Below are 26,636 nucleotides of genomic sequence, written 5' to 3'. Positions count from 1 at the left end.
ATACGCATCATCCTCAAAGGAAAATATAAGGTTTATCAGAGTCAGCATTTTTTTCATTTTTTCAAGCTGTGCTCCGAGGAGTTCTGAACATGTCACCGATGCAATCGTGATGGTTTTAGGCTGGGTGTTTTTCTGTGATTTTAATGGCTGGTGTTACTACTCCAAACTGAAGCACAGCCCTTCAAGTTCCTCCACTTGGTGTCCTCCAGTTGTTTTTGGACTAGTTCCCATTAGCCACAATCAGCACTGGTTGGACTTATGGTCCAGAACATCTGGGGGTTACCAGGTTGGGGAAGGTTGTTTCAAACAAATAGATTTGCCTATGTTATCCAGTCAGAAGCAGGTCGGTGTAGTATGTCCCAATGGCTTCTAATTGCCAAAGCATTCCATACTGAACATATATTTATTAGTACCATTCTGGAACACAAACAGTAAAGGTGTATGAAATCTTCACGGACTCACCCATGTCAGGGTTTGGGTTTAGGACTAGACTTCTTCATCAGACTTCAACACACACACACATTTTTTATTACAGCTTCATTCTTCTTATGTCAGAGATATTGAGAAGTCACTACCAGTTTGGACTTGACAGCATATATGTAAATTCAGTGCCCTTGTGTGCAGCACTTTACACTTTCTGCTGAATCTCCTTTGCCATTTTTTCCCCATCCGAGCGTTTGTTCATGGATTATTTTAAAAGTTTTAGTCTCAGGGCAGAGCCTTGGGAATATCTAATATGACTTTCACATCAATTTTCATCATACTTATGTCTCTGAGTATAAGAAGGCTTTGGTACATAGGAGGTACAATGGAAACGTACTGTTATTTTACAAGACCAGGTTTCTGCTCCTAGGTTCTTGTCTCTTCAGTTGCTACAATATCCACACATCTTGACAAATGTTGTTATCAATTTAAATAAGACAGCAGCCATGGCCTCTGTATTTTATTTTAACAATTTATATACTGTTTGACTAAAATAATCTCAAATAAATAAACTATAGCATTGTTTTTTTCGAAATAACATATAAGCAGATTGCAATATTTTGAAAACGTTCTCAATAGATTTTATGTGGTTAGTCATACGTTTTCAAAACTATTCAAAATCCTCTTTTCTCTCATTTTCAGTGGCTCTAAAACGTATGTTGAATTTCAATGTGCCACCTGTTAAAAACAGTACAGGTGAACCAGTATGGAAAGTAAGTCAAACTATATGCCAATTTTACATCCATGGTAATCATTTCTAGTTTCAAATTAACTTATTTGCCTTGTTCTTGAAAATGACATTTTATAGCTTTACGAAATAGGTTGTTGACTTGGACCAATTGCTGATAATGAAAATGAAAGTGTTTTAATTATATTGTTGTTTAGTCGTGTCCAACTCTTCGTGACCCCATAGAACTGCATAAAGAAGAGCTCTGTGAAAGTAAACATAGCTGAGTAGATAGAAGTAATTACTTTGGTAGTGTATTTGACACTGGTGATGGATTTTATTGAGGAAACTGTACTAATGGTTAAAGAAACATTGTTTGTGACTGTTTTAATATTGCATGATAGAACCATTTCAGCCTTTATTGTGCATGTTACCTTTTCCAGTTGGTTTTTAAGTCCAGATATTATCATAAAACACTTTTTTAATTCTGACAGGAACTAGCTAGGTGAGCATCAGATGCACACTGCCCCATTCCCTCCTTCTCTGGCATGGCTGCAATGAGGAGCTCTGAAGCTTTTCCTTCCTTTCTTTCTTTCTTTCTTTCTTTCATTCATTTGTTTGAGGCTTGCTGTGTTGTGTGACCCTGAGAAACTCCAGTTAATCTTAACTCTGATTTGCTTGAAACAAGCCATATATTATGAAGCTGCCTGGTTTTGACAAACAACATTAAATACAGTCGTACCTCCAGTTACAAACGCTTCAGGTTACAAACTCCGCTAACATGGAAGAGTTACCTCGAGTTGAGAACTTTGCCTCAGGATAAGAATGGAAATTGGGTGCCCGGCAGTGCAGTGGCAGCAAGAGGCCCCATTAGTGAAAGCACTCCTCTAGTTAAGAACAGTTTCAGGTTAAGAATGGACCTCCGGAATGAATTAAATTTGTATCTAGAGGTACCACTGTACAGTTGAAGCTTGAGACATAACATTGAGATTGATTGATTTAGACACTAAACGGTGTTTAATCAAAAACATGGGAAAAAACATTAATTTAACTGCACTGGAGGGAGCAGGAAAAGCATTTTAGCCCATGGTTCATCTAGAATTATTCCCTTCACAATAAATCATGGTTAGTTATTATGTCCAAATATTCTCTCTTGGTTTTGTATGATAGGCTGCCCTTATTTTTTTTAAACAAATACAATGTTAAACAATATTTTTAAATGTTTTCCTGTTGTTTTCATATTTTTTAAATAATAATATGTTTTAAAGGAAATTACAGTGGTACCTTTTGTTACATACTTAATTTGTTCCGGAGCTCCATTCTTAACCTGAAACTGTTCTTAACCTGAAGCACCACTTTAGTTAATGGGGCCTCTTGCTGCGGCTGCACCGCCGGAGCACGATTTCTGTTCTCAGCCTGAAGCAAAGTTCTTAACCCGGGGTACTATTTCTGGGTTAGCGGAGTCTGTAACCTGAAGCATATGTAACCTGAAGCGTATTTAACCTGAGGTACCACTGTATTTATTTCAAAGCATATGAGAATGTGACTGACTCCTTCAGATCTGAAATGTTGCTTAAGACCCCTTTATCTGTTAAATAATTACAAGCTCATGGACATAAAGCTGCTGCACAACCTCTGCTCAGGCCCCACTGAAGTGAATGGTGATCCATGCACTGACATTGCTTTCTAGTTTGCTTAGTGTGTATGCAACTAATAAAACCTGACCATAGCATTCTTCTTCCTCTCTGATTGGTTGACCTCAAAAGAGTCCTATCCTCTCCCCCAAATATGTCATGTTCCTTACTGGAATTATGCTAATAGGTATTTTTATGTTGCAGGTTCTCATTTATGACAGATTTGGCCAAGATATAATATCTCCATTATTGTCAGTGAAAGAATTAAGAGACATGGGCATTACTTTACATCTGTATGTATCTATATGTATACGTTTTGCAGTTGTGTTACTTTATACGTTGTTTGAAAAAACGTGGTTTTTTATGGTGAGGAGGATAAGGCTGGATGTTAAACCACCAGCTGGGTAACTGGTCAATAATGGCAAGCTGAAGGATGCTAGTTATGCTTACAGTGATGTATCTTGTAAAAAGCAGACTGAAGCTCTGGCATGTCTAAGTATGCCAGTCTTTACCTAAAACAGTACATAAATCCATTACATTGATTACAAAATTAAGAGAAGGCTGAAAGCAGTTTTAATTTTGCAAGTTACTGGGCATACAGTCAGAGCATATCTGAAAAATATATTTTCATTATACTTAGGTCTATGCAATCTACCTTTTCAAGTCATAGTTTTGAAACACCTGAGACAGCTCCTTTTCCTTTTTTCAGACTAATCATACAAGCTATGAATGGGTACACTGAGATGCCGTGGTTAACCTTGATTGCAATTCATGATGTGTGGTCAACAAACTGCTTAACTATAGTTAAGGGAACAGGAGAGAAAGGAATACATCTTCCTTGGGCAGGCTTTCAGTTAAACTTCAATTAAAGAAAAACTAGCATGACTTCTGCATCAGCAAATTATGTAGAAAGGTGTGCCCAATCCAATAGATGATTACTTGGAAGAAGGCTGATTGCACGGTCAAGCTCTGCCCTAAGCAAGTGTGCATAGGATTGAAGCTGTTGAAGCCTTTTTTGTTTCTAGGGCTTTTTGTTGTTGTTCCATTTGTTTCAAGAAAGAGTAAAAACAGTTCACAAATGAAGCTTGTTCTTTTATTTCCAGTCTTCTGCACTCCGATCGAGATTCTATTCCAGACGTTCCAGCAATCTATTTTGTAATGCCAACAGAGGAAAATATTGACAGGCTGTGCCAGGTAGTGTGATGTTCTTAATGTCCATTGTAAGAGTTTAAAAATTCATGTTGTAACACAAGAAACTGGACTTTGTTTTACTGCCAGATAAAAGGTAGTGTTTATGCTTCAGCTGCATAGATGTTAGGGCTGTGACTTCATTGTTTGCAGCATGTACTCCACATCAGCAAATCCGGTGATGAGCCAACTGCTTAGAAAATACTCTTACTACTTACAGTGGTTATGCTATGGATCTGAGAGGTTCTTAAGTGTCGTTGCCAGTTAGGAGAGACAGCTTGCTACTGCTGTAGCCCCTGCAAACGTGTTGTCTTGTATGATTATTCACTACTTTCCTTGCAGTTTTAAAGTCTATCTACTACCTGTGCTAGTGTCTACGAATATATCAGGTGTCAAGTGTTCGAAGCTCCCATTGTTCTAGGCGCATTTTGCGACAGGGAATTTCATTAGCATGAGCAGCTTCTGAGCTCTGGGCGCAGTACTGTGCCTAAGATTTCAAACTGCAGAGTGGAAGGAAAGGAAGACCTTTTCCTGCCTCCCCACTTCCAGCTACTCTCTGAAGACTGGACAAGAGACCCTCTTAAGAATATTAGGGGGGTAGGCAGGGGAAGGACCAGATCATGTGAAAAATGAGCATAATATTTTAGCTGCAGTTCATTCATTTTCAGCTTTGTATTCTTGTTATAAAAAAGTGTGCCTAGACATTCTGTTATTGCACCCATAACCTAGGTTTAAGGTGCATTTAGCTCCTAGCTTTCATATCTCAGTTTGTAACACTGGCTGGCTTGCTTAACTTTTTCTTAAAATCCGGAAATTGATATAGCAGTGAATATCAGGTGTAACTCAAATCTCCTTTTCACATGGGGAAAAAACCTTCATTCTCTTTTACCCCAACCTCTGAGCATTATGACAATATGATTTTCACCTTTTGTAAAGAACGTGAGCCAAAATTGTTGCAACATTCTTAATTTGATTAAGGTTTTCAGGTGATTTGAATGTAACATTTCATAATCTGAGATATCTCTTGGAGTGATTTCTGGAACCATGCCCATGAAAATGATTCATTATGCCCCATTCCTGTAGATTTAATGTATATTATACAAGCTGAGGCAACAGATGGTATTAGTGGAATTATATATAATCAGGTTGCATACATTAATTTTTTCTCCCATCAAAGCCCTTACAGGGCAGGCCACAACCTTTGTATTGGTGCAATTTAGGATTGCAGTTTTTAGTGAATGAATGTCCGGCATATCAATTTAACACTGCTGACACCTGCAGGACACATGCAGACACTGCAGAGGCTTTTAAACTCAAATCTCAGACTTTGTTCTTCTCTAGACAGATCTAATCCAGGACAGATGCAATAACACAATGTGCAGAAAAATGAACTAATCAATATATTCAAAATTTACCCAAATGAGCTCAGCAGAAAAGCTTCTTACTGGGGTCAAAACAGGCTAAATAAAGAAATGGCATATTCTGTTAATTTTTGGTTTGAAGTGTGGATACTTGGATAATATTAAATGGGTCTATTGTCTGTTATTGGCATGGGTTATGCTGCCTTATAGGAGATTAAATTTTAGAAGCACTACTGTATAGTAAAGGATTTCATGTTTAAAGTATACTTTTTATCTAAAAATTCTGGTGTTTTTAACATTCATTTTTTCTTTCAGGATCTTAGAAACCAGCTTTACGAATATTATTATTTAAATTTTATTTCTGCCATTTCAAGAAGTAAACTGGAAGATATTGCAAATGCTGCTCTGGGTGCCAGTGCAGTAGCACAAGTAGCAAAGGTAAAGTACATTACTCCAAACATTCATATTGGAGTACCTGTTACTTTCAAAACTGATTCAACAAGTTTTTTGAAGTGTGGGGTTCTTAAGTTGGGAGTTGGCAAAATTGGGTATTTCAATTTGTGCAGGTTGGAACTATTTTGCAAAGATAATACTGCTATTGCATATAAGCCCTTGTTGTTCCTTAAATAAAAATAATGTTTTGATATATTACTGATTTAATATAAACTAATCATTTACATGTTATTCTTACTAACAATCCCTTTGTTTTGATGTATAGGTTTTTGACCAATATCTCAACTTCATTACTTTGGAAGATGATATGTTTTTATTATGCAATCAAAACAAGGAGCTTGTTTCGTATCGTGGTAGGTGGATTATTCTAAAACAGTTATTTTGTTAAATGTCTAGCATTTTAAGAGAACATAATGGTGTATAATGTAATTCTGTATGTGCACGCAGACATTCTAATGCTGGTGACAGTGTGGAGTTTTGCTACTGATTTCATTTTCCATTATTCGCCTTGATTACTTGCCTACATTTATTATTGAGCTGTAATGGATTATTGAAGTTTATGAAAGTAAGCACATAAAGTGCTTTCTGCTGTTTAGACCAAGTAACTTATTTTTGTGTCATGGACCCAGGATATATATCTTTACTATCAGGCAAGAAACATAAATGGAGGGTAGAATCCAACATGCAATCAGACTGCTGCTCATGCGACAAGGTTGCTTCTTCCTCTCATCACCCCTGCAGCCCCCTACGTGCCCCCCAAATTTGCTTCCTCTCCTTCATCCCTTTTTGGGCAAATTTTGAGGGTGCATGCAAGGCTGCAGGGGGAAGAGATTAAGGTGATAACCTCTCACACAACAGACAGCATTGGATACACCCTGGAATTTTAACATTGTTTTGGTCTGCTAGAATTTTCAGCTTTTAATCTAGAGTGAATGACACATAGGCTTAATTTATACAGTACAGTGGTACCTCGGGTTACATACGCTTCAGGTTACACACAGTGCTAACCCAGAAATAGTGCTTCAGGTTAAGAACTTTGCCTCAGGATAAGAACAGAAAACAGGCTCCAGCAGCGCGGCAGCAGCAGGAGGCCCCATTAGCTAAAGTGGTGCTTCAGGTTAAGAACAGTTTCAGGTTAAGAACAGACCTCCGGAACAAATTAAGTACTTAACCCGAGGTACCACTGTAATCTGATTTTTTTTCCTCCTCTCCCTTTTGGTATTGCAGCCATCAACAGACCAGATATAACAGACACGGAAATGGAGACTGTAATGGATACAATTGTAGACAGCCTTTTCTGTTTTTTTGTTACACTTGGTAAGTGTGTTGGTTTCTTAAATATCATACCTCTGTAAGGTATGTAATTCGAAGGAGGTGGTTAGGATAAAGCGAGCCACCTCTTCCTCAAAAATGCCCAGTGCCCTGAATTGTTTCTACTGAATTGAGCTCTATTCATGGTTACCTATTCCTAGAGTTTGCAAACCAGCTTCAAATGCTTTTATAAAGCAAAGTTTCAAAAAAGAATTTGAAGCTGGTTCATCATGCTTGGAATTAACATTGGCACACATACTATTTTGCACCATGAATAGTAGTGAAACATGAAGTGAGGGTGAATTCAGCTGGAAGAGAGGAGAAGAAAGCATAGGAATTGTACAGATCAATGGTTAAGTGAATTTGCTCATGCAGAAATTTTCACATTTTCAGGGACCTCCCCTTTGCCCTCAGCTTCCTGCCGCATTCAGCAGTATCCTCCAGACCTCTGGAGAGGCTTTTGGGAGCTGCTATGGAGAAATCATATTCTGCCCACCCACTTCCACTTGGATTTTGTGGATCCAACCCTATGGGTGTTGTATAGCAAAGTAATTGAGAAAAGGTTCTTCCTGTCCCACTGCTCCTCTCCCTGCACACCTCCCTGAATCTGCTACAGAGACTTGGGAGAACAGATTTGAGAGGGTTTGTGAGAAGTGGAAGTCCATGCGTTGGTGGAACAGTTCATTGGATACAACCCCATTTCTGCACTGGCTTGGACTTTGTAAAATAAGGACTTTTTCTGTAAATGTTGTCAGAAAAGAAATAGAGTCCTAGACCAAGGACAGCAACAGTATGATATGATTTCATGTTATTCTCTTTGAACATTTAATAATTTGTAGGAATTAAAGATATTGATAGATATTAGATGTTCTTGATATATGAATTGTTTGAACTCAGAGCTTACAATTTACTCATCTGTATCTGGCTAAAGATTAAAAATTAAGAATTATTCAGGAAAAGCTTCCCTATTTAAGTTTGCATGTCCTGTTATGACAGTGATAATCTGTCACTCAAGCTGTGATGTTTCAGAATGTGGTTTCAAACAATTCAATTACTTAAATCTCCTGGAAGATATAACGTAGATATAAAGATATAAAGTAAAAATTCCCTCTGAATAAGGGAATTTCTGAGCACTTTTAAAAGTTTTCATAAGCTTTGTTTAAATATTATTAACCCATATTTATTTAATAAAACTAACTTGGTAACAGGCAATATAAAAGCCATTTATCCTAAAAGAAACGTGGTAGACTTTATAACAGCATTTCCCCCCAAAATAATTTTTTAATAGGAGCTATTCCAATAATCCGATGTTCAAGAGGAACAGCAGCAGAAATGGTGGCAGTGGTGAGTTGTGAAATATTCCAACTGAATAATTTTTTGAAATATGTATGACAGGCATTATGAAGGGAGAATCACTGTTTAACTGAAAGCCGAACAGCAGACAGACAATTTACCGAGCTATATCACAGAGGAGACAGAACGGTCAGTGTAACTTTACATTGTCATGGTAACTCCACTTGTGTGTACCAAGCTAAACAGACACAATCTAAGAATGTTTTTATCCACTGCAATTCTTAGGAAGACATGTGCAGTAGAATTTCTGGGTTTGGACATAGCATCAAGCTATGGTTTAATGCTACACATAAACCAGCCTTAGGCTTGTGCACTCGGTGCCCAGTTTAAGAAGTATGCAAACTCTGAGCATAATTATTTTCCCTCCCATTGGTTCCAGTGGGAGGGAATAGTTTTAAAAGGCCATATCAGGAAAATCTGCTCAACCAGCTCCTGCTAATGGTAAGCAAGCAGAGGTTAGGTTGATGTGGTGGTTTCTCTATCATTGAGTCTTCCACCACCTTTTCCGTGTCTTGGATTGTATGTTGTTCTTGGCTAGCTGCCTCTTAACTGGCCTAGGTATGCAGTGCCCCCTTGATTCTAGGTGCATGTGTCTTATGTGTCTTTGATTACATCCTGACATGCACTCCTGTAGTCTAGGAAGGAAAGCTAGTGGTATATGAAAGTGTTGTCTCTTTAGACGAGGTTGAGGATATGGGAAGAACTCTAAATTGCATTGAGTGCTTTGTAAGATAGAGCTTCTTTATTGGTCCAGCATAACCCTATTCATGTGTACTTAGACACAAGGCCTATTCAGTTCAGCGGGACTTGCTTCCAGTTAAGTGTGCATAAGTTTGTGGGGTTAGTACTGAGCTTATGCTAGCTTGCAACAATAGTGGAATATTTTTAGAACAGTAATGCTTGGGAGGGGAGGAGATAGCTGTGATGTAAAGTGGAAAGGCCTGTTTGTCCCCTTTTAAAAAATGGCCCATATGTAATCTGGTGCCTCTCAAGGGCATGAACTGAGAACACAGTGTATTTGTACATGAACTAGGGGTAGTGTACTTAAAAGATCACCTTATTCCTTATACCCGGTCTAATCTTTGCAATATGCCACTCAGGCATGTCAGACTGTCCTCAACACTCTTTGGCACTCTTTATATAGAAAAAGCAATCTGGCACAGTCTGTACTGAGTTTCGGTGCCAACTTAAGACTTTGTTATTTCATCAAGCTTTCTTATGAAAAGATTTGGATTGCCTTAGTGTTTGGATGGGAGATAATATCAGAATCCTGTGTACACTTCCAAGAGTTCCATGAAAGAATAAAGGCAGAATGTTGTTGTTGTTTAGTCGTTTAGTCGTGTCCGACTCTTCGTGACCCCATGGACCAGAGCACACCAGGCACTTCTGTATTCCACTGCCTCCAGATGAACTTAAATTGTTTTGGAGGGAGTGTATGAACACTCAGCCTTCAAACACAGTAACACATGAAAAAGAAAAGATTGCAGAATGGTGTAGCATTGCTTTGCAATAAAAGGGTAGTCTTCAGTGGAGGGGATTGATGTCTGTCATCAGTGACACCATAGGTGACTATGCCGTTCACATAGTCATCACAATAAGTGATGTTAGCTAAGTGGTGTTAGCTAAGAAGTGTTAGCTAAGTGGGTCATCTAATGTAACCAATATCACAAAATTTTGATGGCTCATAGGAAAATGACATTTCTCTATGAGCATGCAGGAGCCCTTCAGTAAACATTGGGTTCAGTCCCATCCAAAGACAGGCAGGAATAATAAAATGGAAGAGCTTAGCAGCCACCCCTCATATTGGCTCCAGTTCCTTTCCCTGCCTTGCTTGGAATAGATTAGTTTATCTCAGCCTGGGCATTCAAGATGCCTTCTGGGGGGAAAACAAGAAGAAATAAGATTAGCTGTGCAAAAGAAACAGTACAGGAAATCTGATGTCTGATTTTACCATAGTGACACATGCATTTGTCACATCCTGTTTGTCTTGCTCCACCTTAGCAAAGCTTTCAATATCTATTGTAGTGGCTTATGAGATCCAACATATTCCTCACCTTTAAACATCACAGCTCAGCTCATTCCACCAGGACTTCAGCAGCATTTGCTGCTCACTCTGCTAATGGTTCTGTCTTGGAGATTTATAGCACAGTTACCTGGTTTATGATGAGTAGCTTGAGCACATCCCATTGTTTACTGAAGGGCTCTCATAGAGCACAAACCACTGAATAATGTGGATGCTGCTTTTGGGGGGACACATGAGACCTTCTGACCAATCCTTGTGGTTGAGTGGCATCCAGTTTTCTATTTGACCTTGCCTTTTCAGTTGGCTCCTTTTTATATCGGCAATTTCTCCAACGTTTCAACCTGTCAGACATCCTCTTTGTGTCATGCCTTTTCATAGTTTTTTCTTCTTCTCCTGATTACGATTCTTCTTGAATTTCCTCTTAGTTTTGTCTGCCAGTTTTCACTTCCATAAGGTCTGCAACAATTTGGCAACAGGGCAGGAACTGGAGGCAGGATGTGAGGGCTGGCTGCTAAGCTTTTACTTTCATTACCTCACCCCTGTCTATGTCTGGGTAGTGGATCTTTAGTTAGTGTTTACTGAGCCCATTGTCTCCCTCACATTCCCAAAAGGAGCATTCACCGTAAGTTTAAAATGCTCCATTCTCAAGTTTTGGATCTTTCAGCTTTCCTTGATTATTGAGATATTTATACTCCACCTTTTCAATTCCAGAAGGTCATCTCAAGGTGGTTATCTCTCTACCATTATTTCATCATGGACCATTTTCTCATTATTTTCATCTTCGTCCTCATACAGGCTGCGGGGAAATCGACAGGTTCATTCTGTTATATTTAGCTATCTTTATGGATATATGAAAGCTCTGATAAATCTTTTTCAGAAACTAGATAAGAAACTCCGGGAGAACCTCAGAGATGCCAGAAACAGCCTTTTCACAGGTGACACACTTGGGGCTGGACAATTCAGGTATCAGCATCTACTTGTATTTTTCAGCAGCCTTTTTTAAAGCCCTATATGTATTCGTGCTTTGCAGACTTGCAGCATGTCATTGCTTTTCATCTGATTAGCTTGAAGATTTAGCAATATTGGGATTTAAAATCCTAAGGAGAGAAAAACATTCTACATGATTTTAAAATGATGGAATGATTTTAAAATGGGGGAACCCGGCCAGATGGGCAGGGTATAAATATATTATTATTATTATTATTATTATTATTATTATTATTATTATTATATAGCATCAGATGGCAAAATGCTTCATATTTCGTAACTATTCTGCAGAGTTTGGCTATGAATTTGGCCACGGAAATATTCCAAATATGTGATGGTTTGTTTCAGGTTATTAACTTAATGTTTTTATTTAGTTTCCAGAGACCTCTCTTGGTACTTGTTGACAGAAACATCGATTTGGCAACTCCTCTACACCATACTTGGACCTACCAAGCCTTAGTGCACGATGTACTGGTAAGAAACTTGTTTTTTGTGACTATATATTCTTCGTTTATTATTATTACCAGCTTAATAATGTAAAACTTTGGTTCAGTGCTTGCCTTAAGACAGGAATGGGGAAATTGTTTCTCTCCAGATTGCATTGGATGACAACTCCCATCATCCCTGACCATCAGTTATGCTAGCTAGTACTGATGGGAGTTTGAGTAACAACATCCATAGAGCCATAGATTCCCCATCCATGCCTTAAGAACATGGCTGCTAAAACTGCCTAAAAATCCATTTCTCTCTACATAAAGGAAAACAGAAATCCTTACATGTGCAAAGCAGCTGTTAGTTTGAACCATAATTTCCCTCCCATTATAACTGTTTATGAATGTAATTTGAGGCTGTGGTCTGCTGTAGTACAAATTTGGTTACTACCTAACTTTCACATAATGACTGTTGTGCTGTCAAATTCCTCAAATTTTGACTGGACTTCATAACCATTCATTATATCTAGTAGTCAGTAGTCACTTGCTGCTCTACAAGTACATTGCTTTTGTACTTGCTTTCTGGTGAGGTGGATTTACGTGGGTTGGTTGCCATATTTGTAGACCACTGAAGTTGAGTGATATGCATAGTGGATGCAGTAATAACAGCAAGATGAGATGAGAGCTAATAAACTGGATGAGAGCTAGTAAACTGAAGCTCAGTCTGGATAAGACTGAGGCACTCTTAATGGGTGGTTCCTTTAGACCAGATGGGAAGGTGGCCTGTATTTGATGAAGTTACAATACCTCTGAAGAAGAGGGAATGTGCCTTGTGGATACTTCTTAATCCATTGCTGTTGCTTGAGGCTCAGGTGGCCTAGGTGGTCCAAAGTGCCTTCCAACAGCTTTGGCTGGTAGCATAGCTGTACCCCTGTTTGGACAGAGATAGCTTAACTTCTGTTGTCTATGCTCTGGTAACCTCTAGGTTAGATTATTGCAACGTATATGTGGGGCTACTTCTGAAGATGGTTCGGAAACTTCAGCTGGTGCAGAATTCAGCGGCCAGGGCAAGACAGTTTGAGCATAAAACACCAATCCTGGCCTGACTCCATTGGCTGCCAATTAGTTTTCCGGGCCTAACTCAAAGTGCTGGTTTTGACTATAAAGCCTTAAACGGCTTGGGACCACAATAACTTAAGAATTCCTTTCCCCATATGAACCTACCCCCAACCTACAATCATCATCTTAGGTCTTTCTTAGTGTGCCTCGTCTGCAAGAGGTCTGGAGGGAGGTAGCACAAGAATTGGCCTTTTCAGTGGTGGCTTCCAATTTGTGGAATGCTCTCCTAGAAGGCTCGCCTAGTGCCTTCGTTACATATCTATAGGAACCATTCCTCATTTTCCAGGCCTTTGGCTAATTAAACAATCTATGGCATTTTAAACTTTTTTCCCCCCTATGTTATGTATTTTTGAGTTTTTATATTGTAAACAGCCCTGTGATCCTTAGAGGATGGGAGGTATAGAAATTTAAATGAAATATAGCCATTAAATATACTTAGGATCATTTTTACCTGTTGTAACAAAAGCTTTTAGTTTACTGTTTGAATATTTCAAGAAGTTTGCACATATCATCAGAATAATATTTAGTACTGTTTTATAATTCCTATTCAGTTCATAACACAACTATCAACATTAAACATTAAAATATTAATCATCACCACAAGATGGTGTAGATGTTCCATATTAAGAAACTCAAAGAATAACAAGACAGTCTTGCGATTACAAGTTGCTGTTTTTTAACTAGGAAAAGAAAACCTAAAGAATTATGGATAGCTGTTAACCAGAGCTGCTTTTAAAATTTCCAGATGATATAGCCCTGTTAGACTATTTCAGGCCTCTCCATCTACATGTAACTTTATGCATCTGAATGAGACTAGAGTCCACTTACATAAATTATGCCATAATAAATTTATCAGTCTTTTAAGACTTGACAACTCCCCTTGCTACCGATCTGGGCATATTAACTTTCTTTTTGAAAAATCCTTCATTTTTGTTTATGAACCCAAACCAGAGATTCCCAAACTGTGGTCCGAGGACCACAAGTGGTGGTCCATGGTTAGTTTGTGGATTTGTGATTGAAGACAGCATATGCATCACATTAAACATTCATATTGATTTTTAATTGTATATTTGCTGCTACTTTTAATTTATAATATTTTGATTTGTATGGAATTCAAATTGTAATACAATAAAATACAGGTGGAATTCAACAGCATGTTATTACAACGCTCCATCTGCACAGACACTCATAGTCTTGCCTATGGAGAATACTGATCATACTGATATCTTAATAAAAATAAACTATTTCAAGAAAATGTATATTATGTCTTAAAGCAGGTGGGGGTTCTGAAATATGAAATTGTTTTTAGGATACAGTTACCTTTGAAATTCAAATAATAACTTCTTAAAAGCATATTTCTGGGAAACATTTTAAATAGAGTTAATAGATGTTTTTCTAACATTTCTGACATACAAGTTGAATTTCAGAATTAATACTTCATAAAGCTAGTATAATTTATTTAGGGGCATTTTATCCCTTTTATAGAATTTTTATTTTTGTTATGGGAAAAAGTTACATAAGTTTTTTCTTTTTCATTTAAATCAATGTTCATTTTTCTCTCGGCTGATGTACTCAAGGGAGATTGTGGCATGCTGAACCAAATGCCATTCCAGCCACATATTTATAGCAATTCATCTGTTTAGGTAATAACTGTACCATTGATGCTTATAAACAGGTTGATCTGTGGAGAATTGCATTACTCTTTTCATTGGAAGTTAGAAAGTTGTGTTCTGTGAAAGTACAGAAAATATTTTTCTTCTCCTGAGTGGGGTAGACATTTCCCCATAATTCACATTAATATCTTTCAGTTCTTTACTAGAGGAGTCAAGCAAAGCAAAGAGTAGGCTTGGCACTCTCCTACCCAACTCTTTTCTCTCTTTTTCTCCCCACCCCTCCCATGGCAGTATCGGTCTATTAGATCCTCTTTCCATTCTTATGAACTGAGTAGTCCATGGGACATCCTCATCTCCCCCATTTCATTCCTACCACCTGAAGCATGGAGTCTGTTCTTCCTACACAGATGCACAAGTTTTACCGTATTTTTGGTTGGGAAAATAGATATAAATGGAGCTGAAATATAATAATGCCAGTCAGTATAAGGAGAAAATGCTTGGAAAATTGCAGTATCCTCCCATTTGCTGTTGGATTAAAGCCATTGAAGAGCCAAATTCGGTGGCTGGGTTGCTCACCGGGGCAAGACTGTTTGAGCATATAATGCCAACCCTGGTTTGGCTGCCAATTAGTTTCCAGGCCCAACGAGTTCAATGGCTCAGGACCACAATACCTGAAGCTATGGCAACATGAGAATGGACCTTCTCTGTAGTGGCATGTTTTCTCCTGCTCTGGAGTGTAAGACTCAAACCAATGGCTTCAAGTTAGGAGCCATTTTGACTAAACAACTGATAAAACTTTCTGACAGTAAGAGCTGTTTGAAAGTGGAACGGTCTCCCTCAGGAGGTTGTGGACTCTCCTTCCTTGGAGGTTTTTAAGCAAAGGTTGGATGGCCATAGATGCTTTAGTTGTGATTTCTGCATTGCATGGGGTTAAACTAGATGACCCTTGGTGTTCCTTCCAGCTCTACAATTCTATGCTATTATTTGAACACAATTATATGCCAGAGTGAAATGCTTATTATAGTTGTGTGTAGTGTTTAATATAATGTGTGACTCTTCCATTTTGACTTTTTGCTAGGAAGAGAAAAAGAACAGTAAGGACAGTTACTAACCTTTAGCCATTATTTTTAAAAGTAAGAAACAAATACAGAGAGTTGCACTGGTAGCTGCAGCTTCTAGGGAGATGCCATTTTTAATTCCCAAACACCAACTGTGTGAGGAAATGTGGGGTGTAAATGCATTTAATAATAATAATCCAGAGGTGCCTTTCATTTGTGTCGCCTGAAATGGTTCCAGGAATGGGAGGAGATAGATATGGGCAAAATTAAAGAACTCCCTTTGTCTCTCTTTTCTCTGTCCCATCTCCAAGCTGTTCTTCCTACAATTGAGACTCCAGTTCAGAGGATGAGAGGGTAATCCACAGCAAGGAAAAAGGAGAACCTTATTTTCTCTCACTTTCAATGTATATTTTCTTCCATCCCCATCCCTCCCATTTCCCAGGTTGTCTTGGATTGCCTGGGCATTCTCAGAACAAAAGAGGAAGGAGGCAAATTAAAAAGCTTCTGAATGTTTCGCAGAAACATAGCCAAATAATGTTTTGTAATATTAAGAAGTTGCAACAGTTGCCCAATGGAAAAAGCCAATAATAATATCTATTCTTAAGCTTTTGTACAAAGAGTAGACTACAAGTAAACTAGCACAATTTGAGGCAGCGTTTAAAATGTCATATTTAATAGAAATAATATGACATTTCATTTGCTCTGCATATTCAGAATCACATTCAACAGTTGCCCTTTTTATAATACCATTTTGAATTAGGAATATTCTGCTTTCCATTGTGGGGCAACAGGCAAAAATGTTTAATCCATATAATTTTCTTTAAAGGATTTTCATTTGAACAGAGTTGTTTTGGAAGAGTCTTCAGGAATGGAAAATTCCCCAGCAGGTGCTAGACCAAAGAAAAAAAATAAAAAGTCATATGATTTAACTGCAGCTGATAAATTTTGGCAGAAGCATAAAGGAAGGTAAGATGGATATTTTAAATTAACTACTTCTGCTTCAAGGTATATTACTAACGAGGGGCTTTGCCCCTGCTCACTCCACTTACCAACCTCTCTGCCATTCCCCACCACATCAAACCCCTTCCCACCTCATGCCACTACGGAGGTCACTGTTCACCTTCCTAACCCCATTTCCAAAGCCACAGCTCTCTTCTTCAGGCTTGCTTTACACTCATTTTCACCTTCACCCCAACTTCCTTTTGTGCAACTCTCCTTGAATAAAAATCACCCCCATAGAAACCTCCTCTATCTTTCTCATCCCACACACTGCAGCTACTAAGCAGCCTTTTCACCTTCTGCCTGTCTATGAAGCCACCCCCTTCTATTCTACAGACCCTTTCATGCCCCTGCTTTCATCTTCAACCCCACTCCCATTCCTCTTATTCCCTCCTTTTTAACCCCCTTTGCACCTCCACCCTCCTCTCCCTTGCACACAGACCACTCCCATTTTCATGCCTTCTCCTCTCTCCAGTTTTGCAGCCTTCCTTACACATGCACACCATGATGATATATGTTACTCTATATTTAAGATGAATAAAATCTTAACAGCGAATCTGTCAGTTAGCTTATTCAGTTACAGAAGACTAAGGTCACTTGATGGGTGTTACACATAGATTGGTGTTTGCTTGTTAATAAAATACCTCTTCTAAATTACTACATTGAATCTAAAACATCATGTCGAAGACAACACAGGGTACGAGAAGTGAAATACATAATTGTGGGAAGTTACTATGAAATATTTGAAGGCTTCACATTGTTTATCTCTCTCACATGAAGCAGCTGAGGAATAGAAGAAGAAGAGGTTTAAAACAGCCAATTTTCAGTGTCCCTTCTTTCTGGACTCCTCAAACAATGGCAGAACTTAAGAAGGGCAAAGGGATACTGAGAAGAAAATTGTGGTTTTGAACAAAAACAGAGGTTTGAGTAAAGCAGGGATGGAGAGACAGTGAGGGCTCATTTAAAAAAACAAACAGTTTTAACAAGGAGAAAAGAGAGGGGTACTGAGTTACTGTGTGCAGCCCCGGGTGTGTTTGCGATGAAGGGTTGGTGGGCTGAAACATTTTAAATAAGTGAATAAAGGACTATGGAAGCCATTTTTTTTTTTACAAACTGTGTTAATTTAAAGTGTAGATTTAAACAGTGCCTACATAATCTCTTTAGCCCTTTCCCAGAGGTAGCTGAGTCGGTTCAGCAAGAGCTAGAAACTTACAGAGCTCAGGAAGATGAAGTCAAGAGGCTTAAAAGTATAATGGTAAGATTTGCTTATATCTAACTTATAATATTATTCTTGGAATTTATACAGTGCTTTAAAATGTTGGCATTCAAGAAATGAACTGGGTGTTTCCAGGAAGTAAATGCACAGGAAGGGGGAGTTTGGAGGGCTTGCGAGGCAGGGCAGCACAACCCTATTGGGACTGGAGTTTAAACCTCTAACAAGGCTGCACTTTTAAGAGTCGCATGGAAGACAACTCCTGCAACTAAGCTTGTGCCAAATGTATTGCTCTGCTTTCCTTTGGACCACATCAGCGGGGCTGAGAGGGGGGGGGTTGTCTCATCTGGGCAGCCCAGGACCTCCATACACACTGTCCAGGCTTGTACCCCAAAGAAATCCCTTCGGTGCTGGAGAAGACAGGAGGCAGCAGTTACAAGTTACTGGTCTCTGCAGCCCCCAGCAGGTGCTGGTATTCTCCTGTGGTTTGACTTCATCCCTGGAGGCACACTGTATCTTTTGATGCAGACAGCTGCCAACAACACTAGGAAAGCAGTGAACAATATCTCTATATTTAGAGGTAATTTTAAGGTCTGGCAGAGGGCTTGTTGGAAGTCTGCATTCACCCATTGTGTTGGTAATCATATTTTAGGGAGCCATGGGCCATTATTCACAGAAGAGACTTGAAAATGTTTCAGTATTTTCAATCCTTTTTGTGAACTGCTTTGAAATTCTTTTTCTAGTTAAGTGATATATAAATTCTATGAAACAAATATATAAACCAGTAGACCTAGATTTATCTTTCTTCAAAACCTGTGTAAAATTGAATTGCGGTTCTTCTGTTATAAAGTTTGATTTCTCAACTGGATTTTCACCATATTTTTGTTCTTCAAGTATATATGGTGGTTGTTTTTTTGAAATTATTTTTCTTCCCAGGGACTAGAAGGTGAAGATGAAGGAGCAATAAGTATGCTTTCTGATAACACAGCTAAGCTAACTTCAGCTGTTAGGTAAGCATATTACTGAAGCATTCTTAAGTGCTTGCAAAAGACTTGTCATTTAATCAGTTTTCTTTCTTATTCAGTTTTAAGGATACTTGACTGACTCTACAGAGTATGTCCCTTAGTAGAAGCACAACACTGTGACACACTAGTGTAGCCCAATGATATAAGATAACATGGGTGCCAAATTATAGGCTGGGAAGATTAGGAAGTCTGATTATTGAAATCATACCACTGCAGATTACATCTTGTAACATTTGCTGAGGGGCAGAGAAATAGGATTTACATATCCAATATCCTGATCCTGTGCTAGAGCTGGGTGACATTTCAATTCTTTGTCTGAAACTGGTATGAAGTTCAGATTGTGATACCGGTTTCAGACTTTTTGAGGCTGCCATGCATCGCAGCTCCCTGGCCACTGCCAGCACAGCACATTTCACTCCCATCTGTCTGCCTGCCTGCGCTATGCTGGCAGTGGCCAGGGAGCCTCAATGTATGGCCCGCTGAAATTGCCTGTTCTCCTGCCTGCCTGCCTGCCTGCCTGCCTGCCTGCCTGCCTGTGTGTTTGCCTTCCATATCTCTTCTCTGGTGGTACTGTTATTATTAGCTTGCTTCCGAAGTGACCAAAGGCCTCAGATCTCACAGGTGCCTGTTTATAGGTGAAGACTCCTAGAGGCATTTTAAACTTTTCAGTGGCTAGTGATTCCATTCAAGTTCCTTCCCACCTGCTGTCCCCAAGTCACATACTTGGGAACTCTTATCACAGAGCCAGTGAGTAGAGCAAGGTAGGGCCTAAGGCAGCCTTTCCCAACCTGGTTCCCCCTGACATTTTGGACTACAATTCTGTCCTTCGTGATGTCATGTCGGCTGATGTTGATGGGAGTTGTCATCCAAAACATCTGTAGAATACCAGGCTGGAAAAGGCTGGTCTAAAGTGCGTCTTCGCACAGAAATCTTAAACTTGTTTTGGATATCCATTTCCTGTATCTCAGCAGCTGCTGATTTGAGCGTACTACTGTCTCTCAAAAGTGTTATCTTGTTCCCTCATATGTATATCATATTTTGGGTTGCTTTTGTAATGCTAAATATGGAGTTGAATTGGACTACATAGTGTGGACAGTTAGTTTGTATGTAATTTCTTCAGCTCTCTTCCAGAGCTGCTAGAAAAGAAGAGGCTCATAGATCTTCATACAAATGTGGCAACAGCTGTTCTGGAACACATAAAGGTATGGAAAAAAGAGTTATTTGAAGCTCATTAATCATGAAGCTTTCTTACATACTAAATATTCTGAAATCAGTGTTCTTCTGTAAAACATTTGCAATAACTTCATTTTTAGAAGAAGGAACAAGTAAGTTAACAGCAAAAAGAACAAGAAAGATACTATCTATCAGGATCAAATTAAAATGCCAAACAAAAATTAACATTTTTGCATAACACTTAAGCGAACCACTGAAGTTATCTGCTATGCTTCGTTTGAGGAAGGGGCTATTCCTATAGCTGTGGTTCTGCAACTGATGGAGCCTTATTATGAGTAAGGGGGGGGGGGACTGAGAGAGCAGAGATTCTTGATGAGAAGAGAGACAGTAGATAAGAGCTGTTATAGTGAACAATTGCTTGAGCTGGATTCATCCTAAGTGCCTTGAGTGAGGAGTGTAATTCTGCTTGTATGTACTTGTCAGTATCAAATATTGCAGTCTACATGGATAGGCAATGATGTGCCACTTCCTCGCTGTGCAAACTTAACCATAGTTGTCTGTGTCATGGAGGGAGTCGGCTCCCCAATTCCTCCCTCCAGGCTACTCATCAGTTACACACAGGCACTGAGCGGGTTACCAGGCTTTTTTGGCTTCTTCCTTGGCACAAGTTACAGGACGTCAAACAACAAATCTAATAAACGGCATGTTCTCTCCTGCCCCCGACGGGTTAACTCGATGATTTATAGGGGCTGGGGGATGCAAGCAACCAGCCAGCCCCATCACATGCTCCCACTTTGGGAGACTAATTGTTACCACCTGCCTAAGGGGCCCCACCCAGCAGTACTTGCTCGCAGGATCACCACTTCATGACATTCTGAATCATTAGCAGCTACTACCATCGCCTTCAACATTTTTGAGAACTGGTGCAGTTTGGCAGCCAATAGCATAAGTCGTAGACTGATGCAAATTTCCTATCAGCCACAAACACTCTACATGACCTTAGGCAAAGTACTATCGCTCATCTTCAATCTAGAGCTAAAAATATGAGTACAGTCATACCTCGGGTTACAGATGCTTCAAATTGCGCGTTTTCGGGTTGCGAACTGCACTGAACCCGGAAGTACTGGAACAGGTTACTTCCGGTTTTCGGTGCATGCGCAGAAGCGCCGAATTGCACAGACACGGCGCTGCGGGTTGCGGATGCTGGGGGTTGCGAACATGCCTCCTGCACAGATCACGTTCGCAACCCGAGCGTCCACTGTACTGTAAAATGAAGGTTGTTTTCTCAGGACTCTGAAGGGATACATTAGTTCCATTTTGGAATCCTGGTTCTATTATTTAAAGCAGGGGTCATTCTTCAGGTGGAAAAACATAGCCAGTTTTAAAGTTCTAGCTTTCATTTTTTAATAGAGAATATCATTGTGTTGTCAATTTATAGGCTACATTTTTGGAATGTACAGTGTTAACAAAAATTGAAACAGCTACAGCATCTTATGTTTGATAAAAATGAATAAGAAACTTATTTTTATCTTATTCAGAAATGATCTTAGACACAAGCTGGTATTCTGCCAGATCATATTCTCATCTTACGAACAAAAAAAGAGAGGGAAATGTTTAAGCAGAAGGCCATGCCTGTATATCATGCTGCTATTAAGAGAACAACTACAGTATCAGAAATAGCTAACCCAAGCAATTTTTATCCACTGCTTTCCTTTTAAAAAGCTTATTGGTTCCTGAGAATAACTTCACAAAGAATAATTTACGTCGGTTGAATTTTGAAAATTTGTGATCACCAGCTGCCCAATCTATGTAACCCAAAACAATACCATGGATTAATACCCACCTTCAGCAATGCACCTAATCAGTGTAATTTTAATTGAAAGAATTTTTATTATTTACACACTATTTCCCCTCCTCTGGATTTGACACCAATATCATTTTTTCCCCCTGCAGTGTTTGACATGGAACATTTCATGACAGCTTTATGAGATCTGAATAACAGTGCAGTATTTCCATAGAATTTGATTGAAGTCAAATGTGCAGTGGGTGACGTTGAGTCCTTATTTGATGCCTTATTTGTCACCTCTTTTTTCTGGGAAAGTGGTGGCAGGTCATTGACAGCAGCATTTTACATTGAACTTCGATCAAATTCCAAGGCAGGATGTGGTTTGGAAATAATTGCATGGTTGACTATCTCCCACTTCCAAGGCACAGAAATCTGATGTCCTTTCTGAAGTGGATGCTTTTGACACTGCAGAGGTAGAATAAATTATTAGTGTGTCCCCTTTCTGTCTCAAGATGGGAGATTATTAAAGAAAAATAAAAGACAGATCCATCATCGAACTCAGGGCAGTCCAACTTTTCATACCAAGTGGGCTGCAAGAGCACTTCAGCATGGAACCTGCGGGCATTGGGAGAAGGCCAAAATTTTACGTCCTTTCCCCTAGCCTTCATGCTGCCTTCCCAAAGCTGGAGACACTGGGCGTTGGGAAGGAGGCGCAAGGTTCTGATGGTAAAAACCCTTTAGTATAAATATTTGGATTAGACTGTGTCTTAAGACTGCACATATATGTGCACGCATGCACACACACACATACCTTTTGACTTCATTGTAGTTTAGAGAAGAGTAATTGGGCACAGAGTTGCAGTTAAAGATTTACAAAGACTTATTTAAAGGGTGTTACTTCGTAGAGTGTAGTATTACCTGATCTGATCATTTGTACTTTATCTGAGAAGTAATTTTAAAATCATACTATGTGTAATAGTGGTATTTTTAGATTCAGTTTGCAGCTGCTTTCCACATTGCGTTAGATCATTTTCGAAGGCACAGCAAGAGGAACTGTGAGATTAATCACCAGCTCATGGAACCTGGCAGTTTTTTGGCATATTTCAGTGTTGAGCAAAAATTCTGGAAAGAACACACCAGTATTTCTCAGGATGGATTAGCAAATATTTATTGGTAAAGCTTAGAAGAAAAGAAACATTGTTTTAGGTTAATTGTTTAAGCTGTTAGGAGTTTGGCAACTAATAATCATAGCCAAAATAGGGTTTGTTTTGTTTTGTTCTTAAAAAGGCTGTCATTTTATTGGAAACATTCTTATACTGCTGTTCTGGGCACCTTTACGCATTTTTCTTTCCCACTAGATTCAGTGAGAGTTAAGCATTAGCAGTGGATACATGGTTGAAGTCTTGGTGTATAGTATTTCCTTATTTTAATCTAATTGTGGTCTGATTTCTGTTGAATTTTTTCATAGATTTATAGTATTTCCAAAAACAATAATGTAGATATGTGACTTTTTCTACAAGTTTATTTTAAGATATAATAGAACAAATAGTTTGACAGAAGGATTGTGACTATTGGACAAATACTACTCTAGCATCATAGAATATGTGAATATGGTGGTGAGGGATGAGTGTTCAGACCCCTGGGCTCTCATTTGTGGGGTGCCTCAGGGTTCTGTCCTCTCCCCCATGCTTTTCAACATCTACATGCAGCCGCTGGGAGAGATCATCAGGAGGTTTGGGCTGGGTGTTCATCAGTATGCAGATGATACCCAGCTCTACCTCTCTTTTAAATCAGAACCAGTGAGGGCAGTGAAGGTCCTGTGTGAGTGTCTGGAGGCGGTTGGAGGATGGATGGCGGCTAACAGATTGAGGTTGAATCCTGACAAGACAGAAGTACTGTTTCTGGGGGACAGGAGGCGGGCAGGTGTGGAGGATTCCCTGGTCCTGAATGGGGTAACTGTGCCCCTGAAGGACCAGGTGCGCAGCCTGGGAGTCATTTTGGACTCACAGCTGTCCATGGAGGCACAGGTCAAATCTGTGTCCAGGGCAGCTGTTTACCAGCTCCATCTGGTACGTAGGCTGAGACCCTATCTGCCTGCGGACTGTCTCGCCAGAGTGGTGCATGCTCTGGTTATCTCCCGCTTGGACTACTGCAATGCACTCTACGTGGGGCTACCTTTGAAGGTGACTCGGAAACTACAACTAATCCAGAAAGCGGCAGCTAGACTGGTGACTGGGAGCGGCCGCCGAGACCATATAACACCGGTCTTGAAAGACCTACATTGGCTCCCAGTATGTTTCCGAGCACAATTCAAAGTGTTGGTGCTGACCTTTAAAGCCCCAAACGGCCTCGGTCCAGTATACCTGAAGGAGCGTCTCCACCCCCATCATTCTGCCCGGACGCTGAGGTCCAGCGCCGAGGGCCTTCTGGCGGTTCCCTCATTGCGAGAAGCAAAGCTACAGGGAACCAGGCAGAGGGCCTTCTCGGTAGTGGCGCCCACCCTGTGGAACGCCCTTCCAGCAGATGTCAAAGCGATAAACAACTACCTGACATTCAGAAGACATCTTAAGGCAGCCCTGTTCAGGGAAGTTTTTAACGTGTGATTTTACTGTATTTTTGGTTTTTATGGAAGCCGCCCAGAGTGGCTGGGGAGGCCCAGCCAGATGGGCGGGATATAAATAATAAATTATTATTATTATTATTATTATTATTATTATTATTATTATAGTTAAAGACCTGAAATATTTGCAGAACAATTAGCACCTTCCCCTGCATGGTGGCCATCAAGTACTTTTTTGCTTTACAGGGGCCTAAGGCCCTTCTAGAAAGTCATTTTGTTTGTCTGCCTCTTGCATAGCACTAAACTCTGGGCTACCTTTTTCACAGCTGCCACACACTCAACCAACATCTTCATCAAGCTATCCACTCTGACCCCAAGATCTCGTTTTGGTCAGTCACCGCCAATTCAGGCCTCATAAGAGTATATATAAAATGAAGATTTTCTGCCTCAAAATGCATCATTTTGCACTTGTGTACACCATTGGTAGGCAAAGTAAGGCCCGGGGGCCAGATCCAGCCCAATCGCCTTTTAAATCCGGCCCGCGAACGGTTCGGGAATCAGCATGTTTTTACATGAGTAGAATGTGTCCTTTTATTTAAAATGCATCTCTGGTTTATTTGTGGGGCCTGCCTAGTGTTTTTACATGAGTAGAATGTGTGTACTACTATAGCAAAGACCCCAGAACACAGTCTAAAGGCACATAGTATAGCAACCTTGCTGAAGATGAGCACATTTGAATCTGATAAGTGCTTGGTTTTGAGACTACCTAGGCACTTCATGTAAGGGACGCAGGTGGCGCTGTGGGTTAAAGCCTCAGCGCCTAGGGCTTGCCGATCGAAAGGTCGGCGGTTCGAATCCCTGCGGCGGGGTGCGCTCCCGCTGCTCGGTCCCAGCGCCTGCCAACCTAGCAGTTCGAAAGCACCTCCGGGTGCAAGTAGATAAATAGGGACCGCTTACCAGCGGGAAGGTAAACGGCGTTTCCGTGTGTGGCTCTGGCTCGCCAGAGCAGCGATGTCACGCTGGCCACGTGACCCGGAAGTGTCTCCGGACAGCGCTGGCCCCTGGCCTCTTAAGTGAGATGGGCGCACAACCCCAGAGTCTGTCAAGACTGGGCCGTACGGGCAGGGGTACCTTTACCTTTACCTTTAGGCACTTCATGTATGCTGCTTTGAGTTTCATGGAAGAAAGATAGTATATAAATGTTATATAAATACAGGTCTTAAGACAGGTTTGAATGCTACTTTCTCACTTCTGATCATGGGAAGAAGAGAATGACCAAACTAACATATTGTGTGGTTATTTGAATGTTGGCTCCCCTTATTCAGACTTTTTTTCTCCCACTGTAAGAAGGAGTGTACAAATATGATTCTGAGACCTGCTTCCAATCTCTAATCATAGGTTATCCCAGGCTGAGGAAAATCACCATATGAACAGTTTCATATATTAAAAGTAGCTAATCAAATCTACTGCAGTAATGATATTCTAACAACAAATCTGTTTTTATTTAATTTAAAGACACGGAAACTAGATTTGTATTTTGAATATGAAGAAAAAATCATGAGCAAGTCCACCTTGGATAAATCACTTTTGGACATGATTTCTGATCCTGATGGTAAGTAAAAAAAATAAAGTTTCTTTCGGTTCATAACATTCTGAGAATTGTCACCATATAAGCAAGCTCATGCTATTAAAGACTTTCTGCCTGGGAACTTGAAATGCCACTGCCGGTCGGATATCATATCATACACAATATATCACTGTATGAAATTGTTTGGTATGTTTATTCTTTAAAAGTCTTAGCTTTTAAAATTTGGCAAGTCTTCTAAAGTTTGCACATTCAGCTTACAAACTAAAGTCAAAGGGTAGGCCTCAGGAACTCCTGGTCCAATTGCTTCAGCAAGTAGAGGATGCTAGCCAGGGCTATAAAGAACCCCAGCTAGCTCAGCATCTTAACCCCAGTAACAAAGCATCAAGCCAAGGTAGCAGGCGAGTTCAGCTGCAGGGTGAGAAGGCTAGGGCAGACTACTTTGCCCTTCTCCTTTGTGAACTAACAAATTCTAAGCTCCCTAGAAAACTATTTCAATAGGCTACAAAAACAGACAGGTTGAAAGACAACAGGGATGAGCGATATCCAGTGTATTGTACAGAATGTCACATGTATTACTAGCTGCCTGCTGGACAGAAGTGGTGGGTGTATCC

At 39.8% G+C, this 26,636-nt stretch overlaps 1 protein-coding gene across 2 annotated transcripts in view; it reads left to right on the top strand.

Moving 5' to 3' along the window:
* The window catches only part of SCFD1 (sec1 family domain containing 1), a 40,837-nt gene that overhangs the window by 841 nt on the left and 13,360 nt on the right, over positions 1-26,636 (top strand). Inside the window, exons 2-15 of one of the 2 annotated variants that reach the window (XM_079954682.1) lie at positions 1,126-1,196; positions 2,989-3,077; positions 3,888-3,978; positions 5,649-5,771; positions 6,052-6,139; positions 7,014-7,103; positions 8,386-8,441; positions 11,351-11,436; positions 11,835-11,934; positions 16,508-16,647; positions 17,845-17,935; positions 18,830-18,903; positions 20,039-20,120; positions 25,953-26,049. In XM_079954682.1, the coding sequence (XP_079810808.1) occupies positions 1,126-1,196; positions 2,989-3,077; positions 3,888-3,978; positions 5,649-5,771; positions 6,052-6,139; positions 7,014-7,103; positions 8,386-8,441; positions 11,351-11,436; positions 11,835-11,934; positions 16,508-16,647; positions 17,845-17,935; positions 18,830-18,903; positions 20,039-20,120; positions 25,953-26,049 (1,278 nt within the window). The remainder of the gene's footprint in view (positions 1-1,125; positions 1,197-2,988; positions 3,078-3,887; positions 3,979-5,648; positions 5,772-6,051; positions 6,140-7,013; positions 7,104-8,385; positions 8,442-11,350; positions 11,437-11,834; positions 11,935-16,507; positions 16,648-17,844; positions 17,936-18,829; positions 18,904-20,038; positions 20,121-25,952; positions 26,050-26,636) is intronic. The other variant, XM_079954683.1, reaches the window with a different exon arrangement.

This window comes from Podarcis cretensis, assembly GCF_951804945.1.
Source record: "Podarcis cretensis genome assembly, chromosome: 1".
Classification (NCBI taxonomy): domain Eukaryota; kingdom Metazoa; phylum Chordata; class Lepidosauria; order Squamata; family Lacertidae; genus Podarcis; species Podarcis cretensis.
The sequence above is the reverse complement of the archived record's forward strand: the minus strand, read 5'-3'. Positions and strand labels throughout refer to the sequence as shown.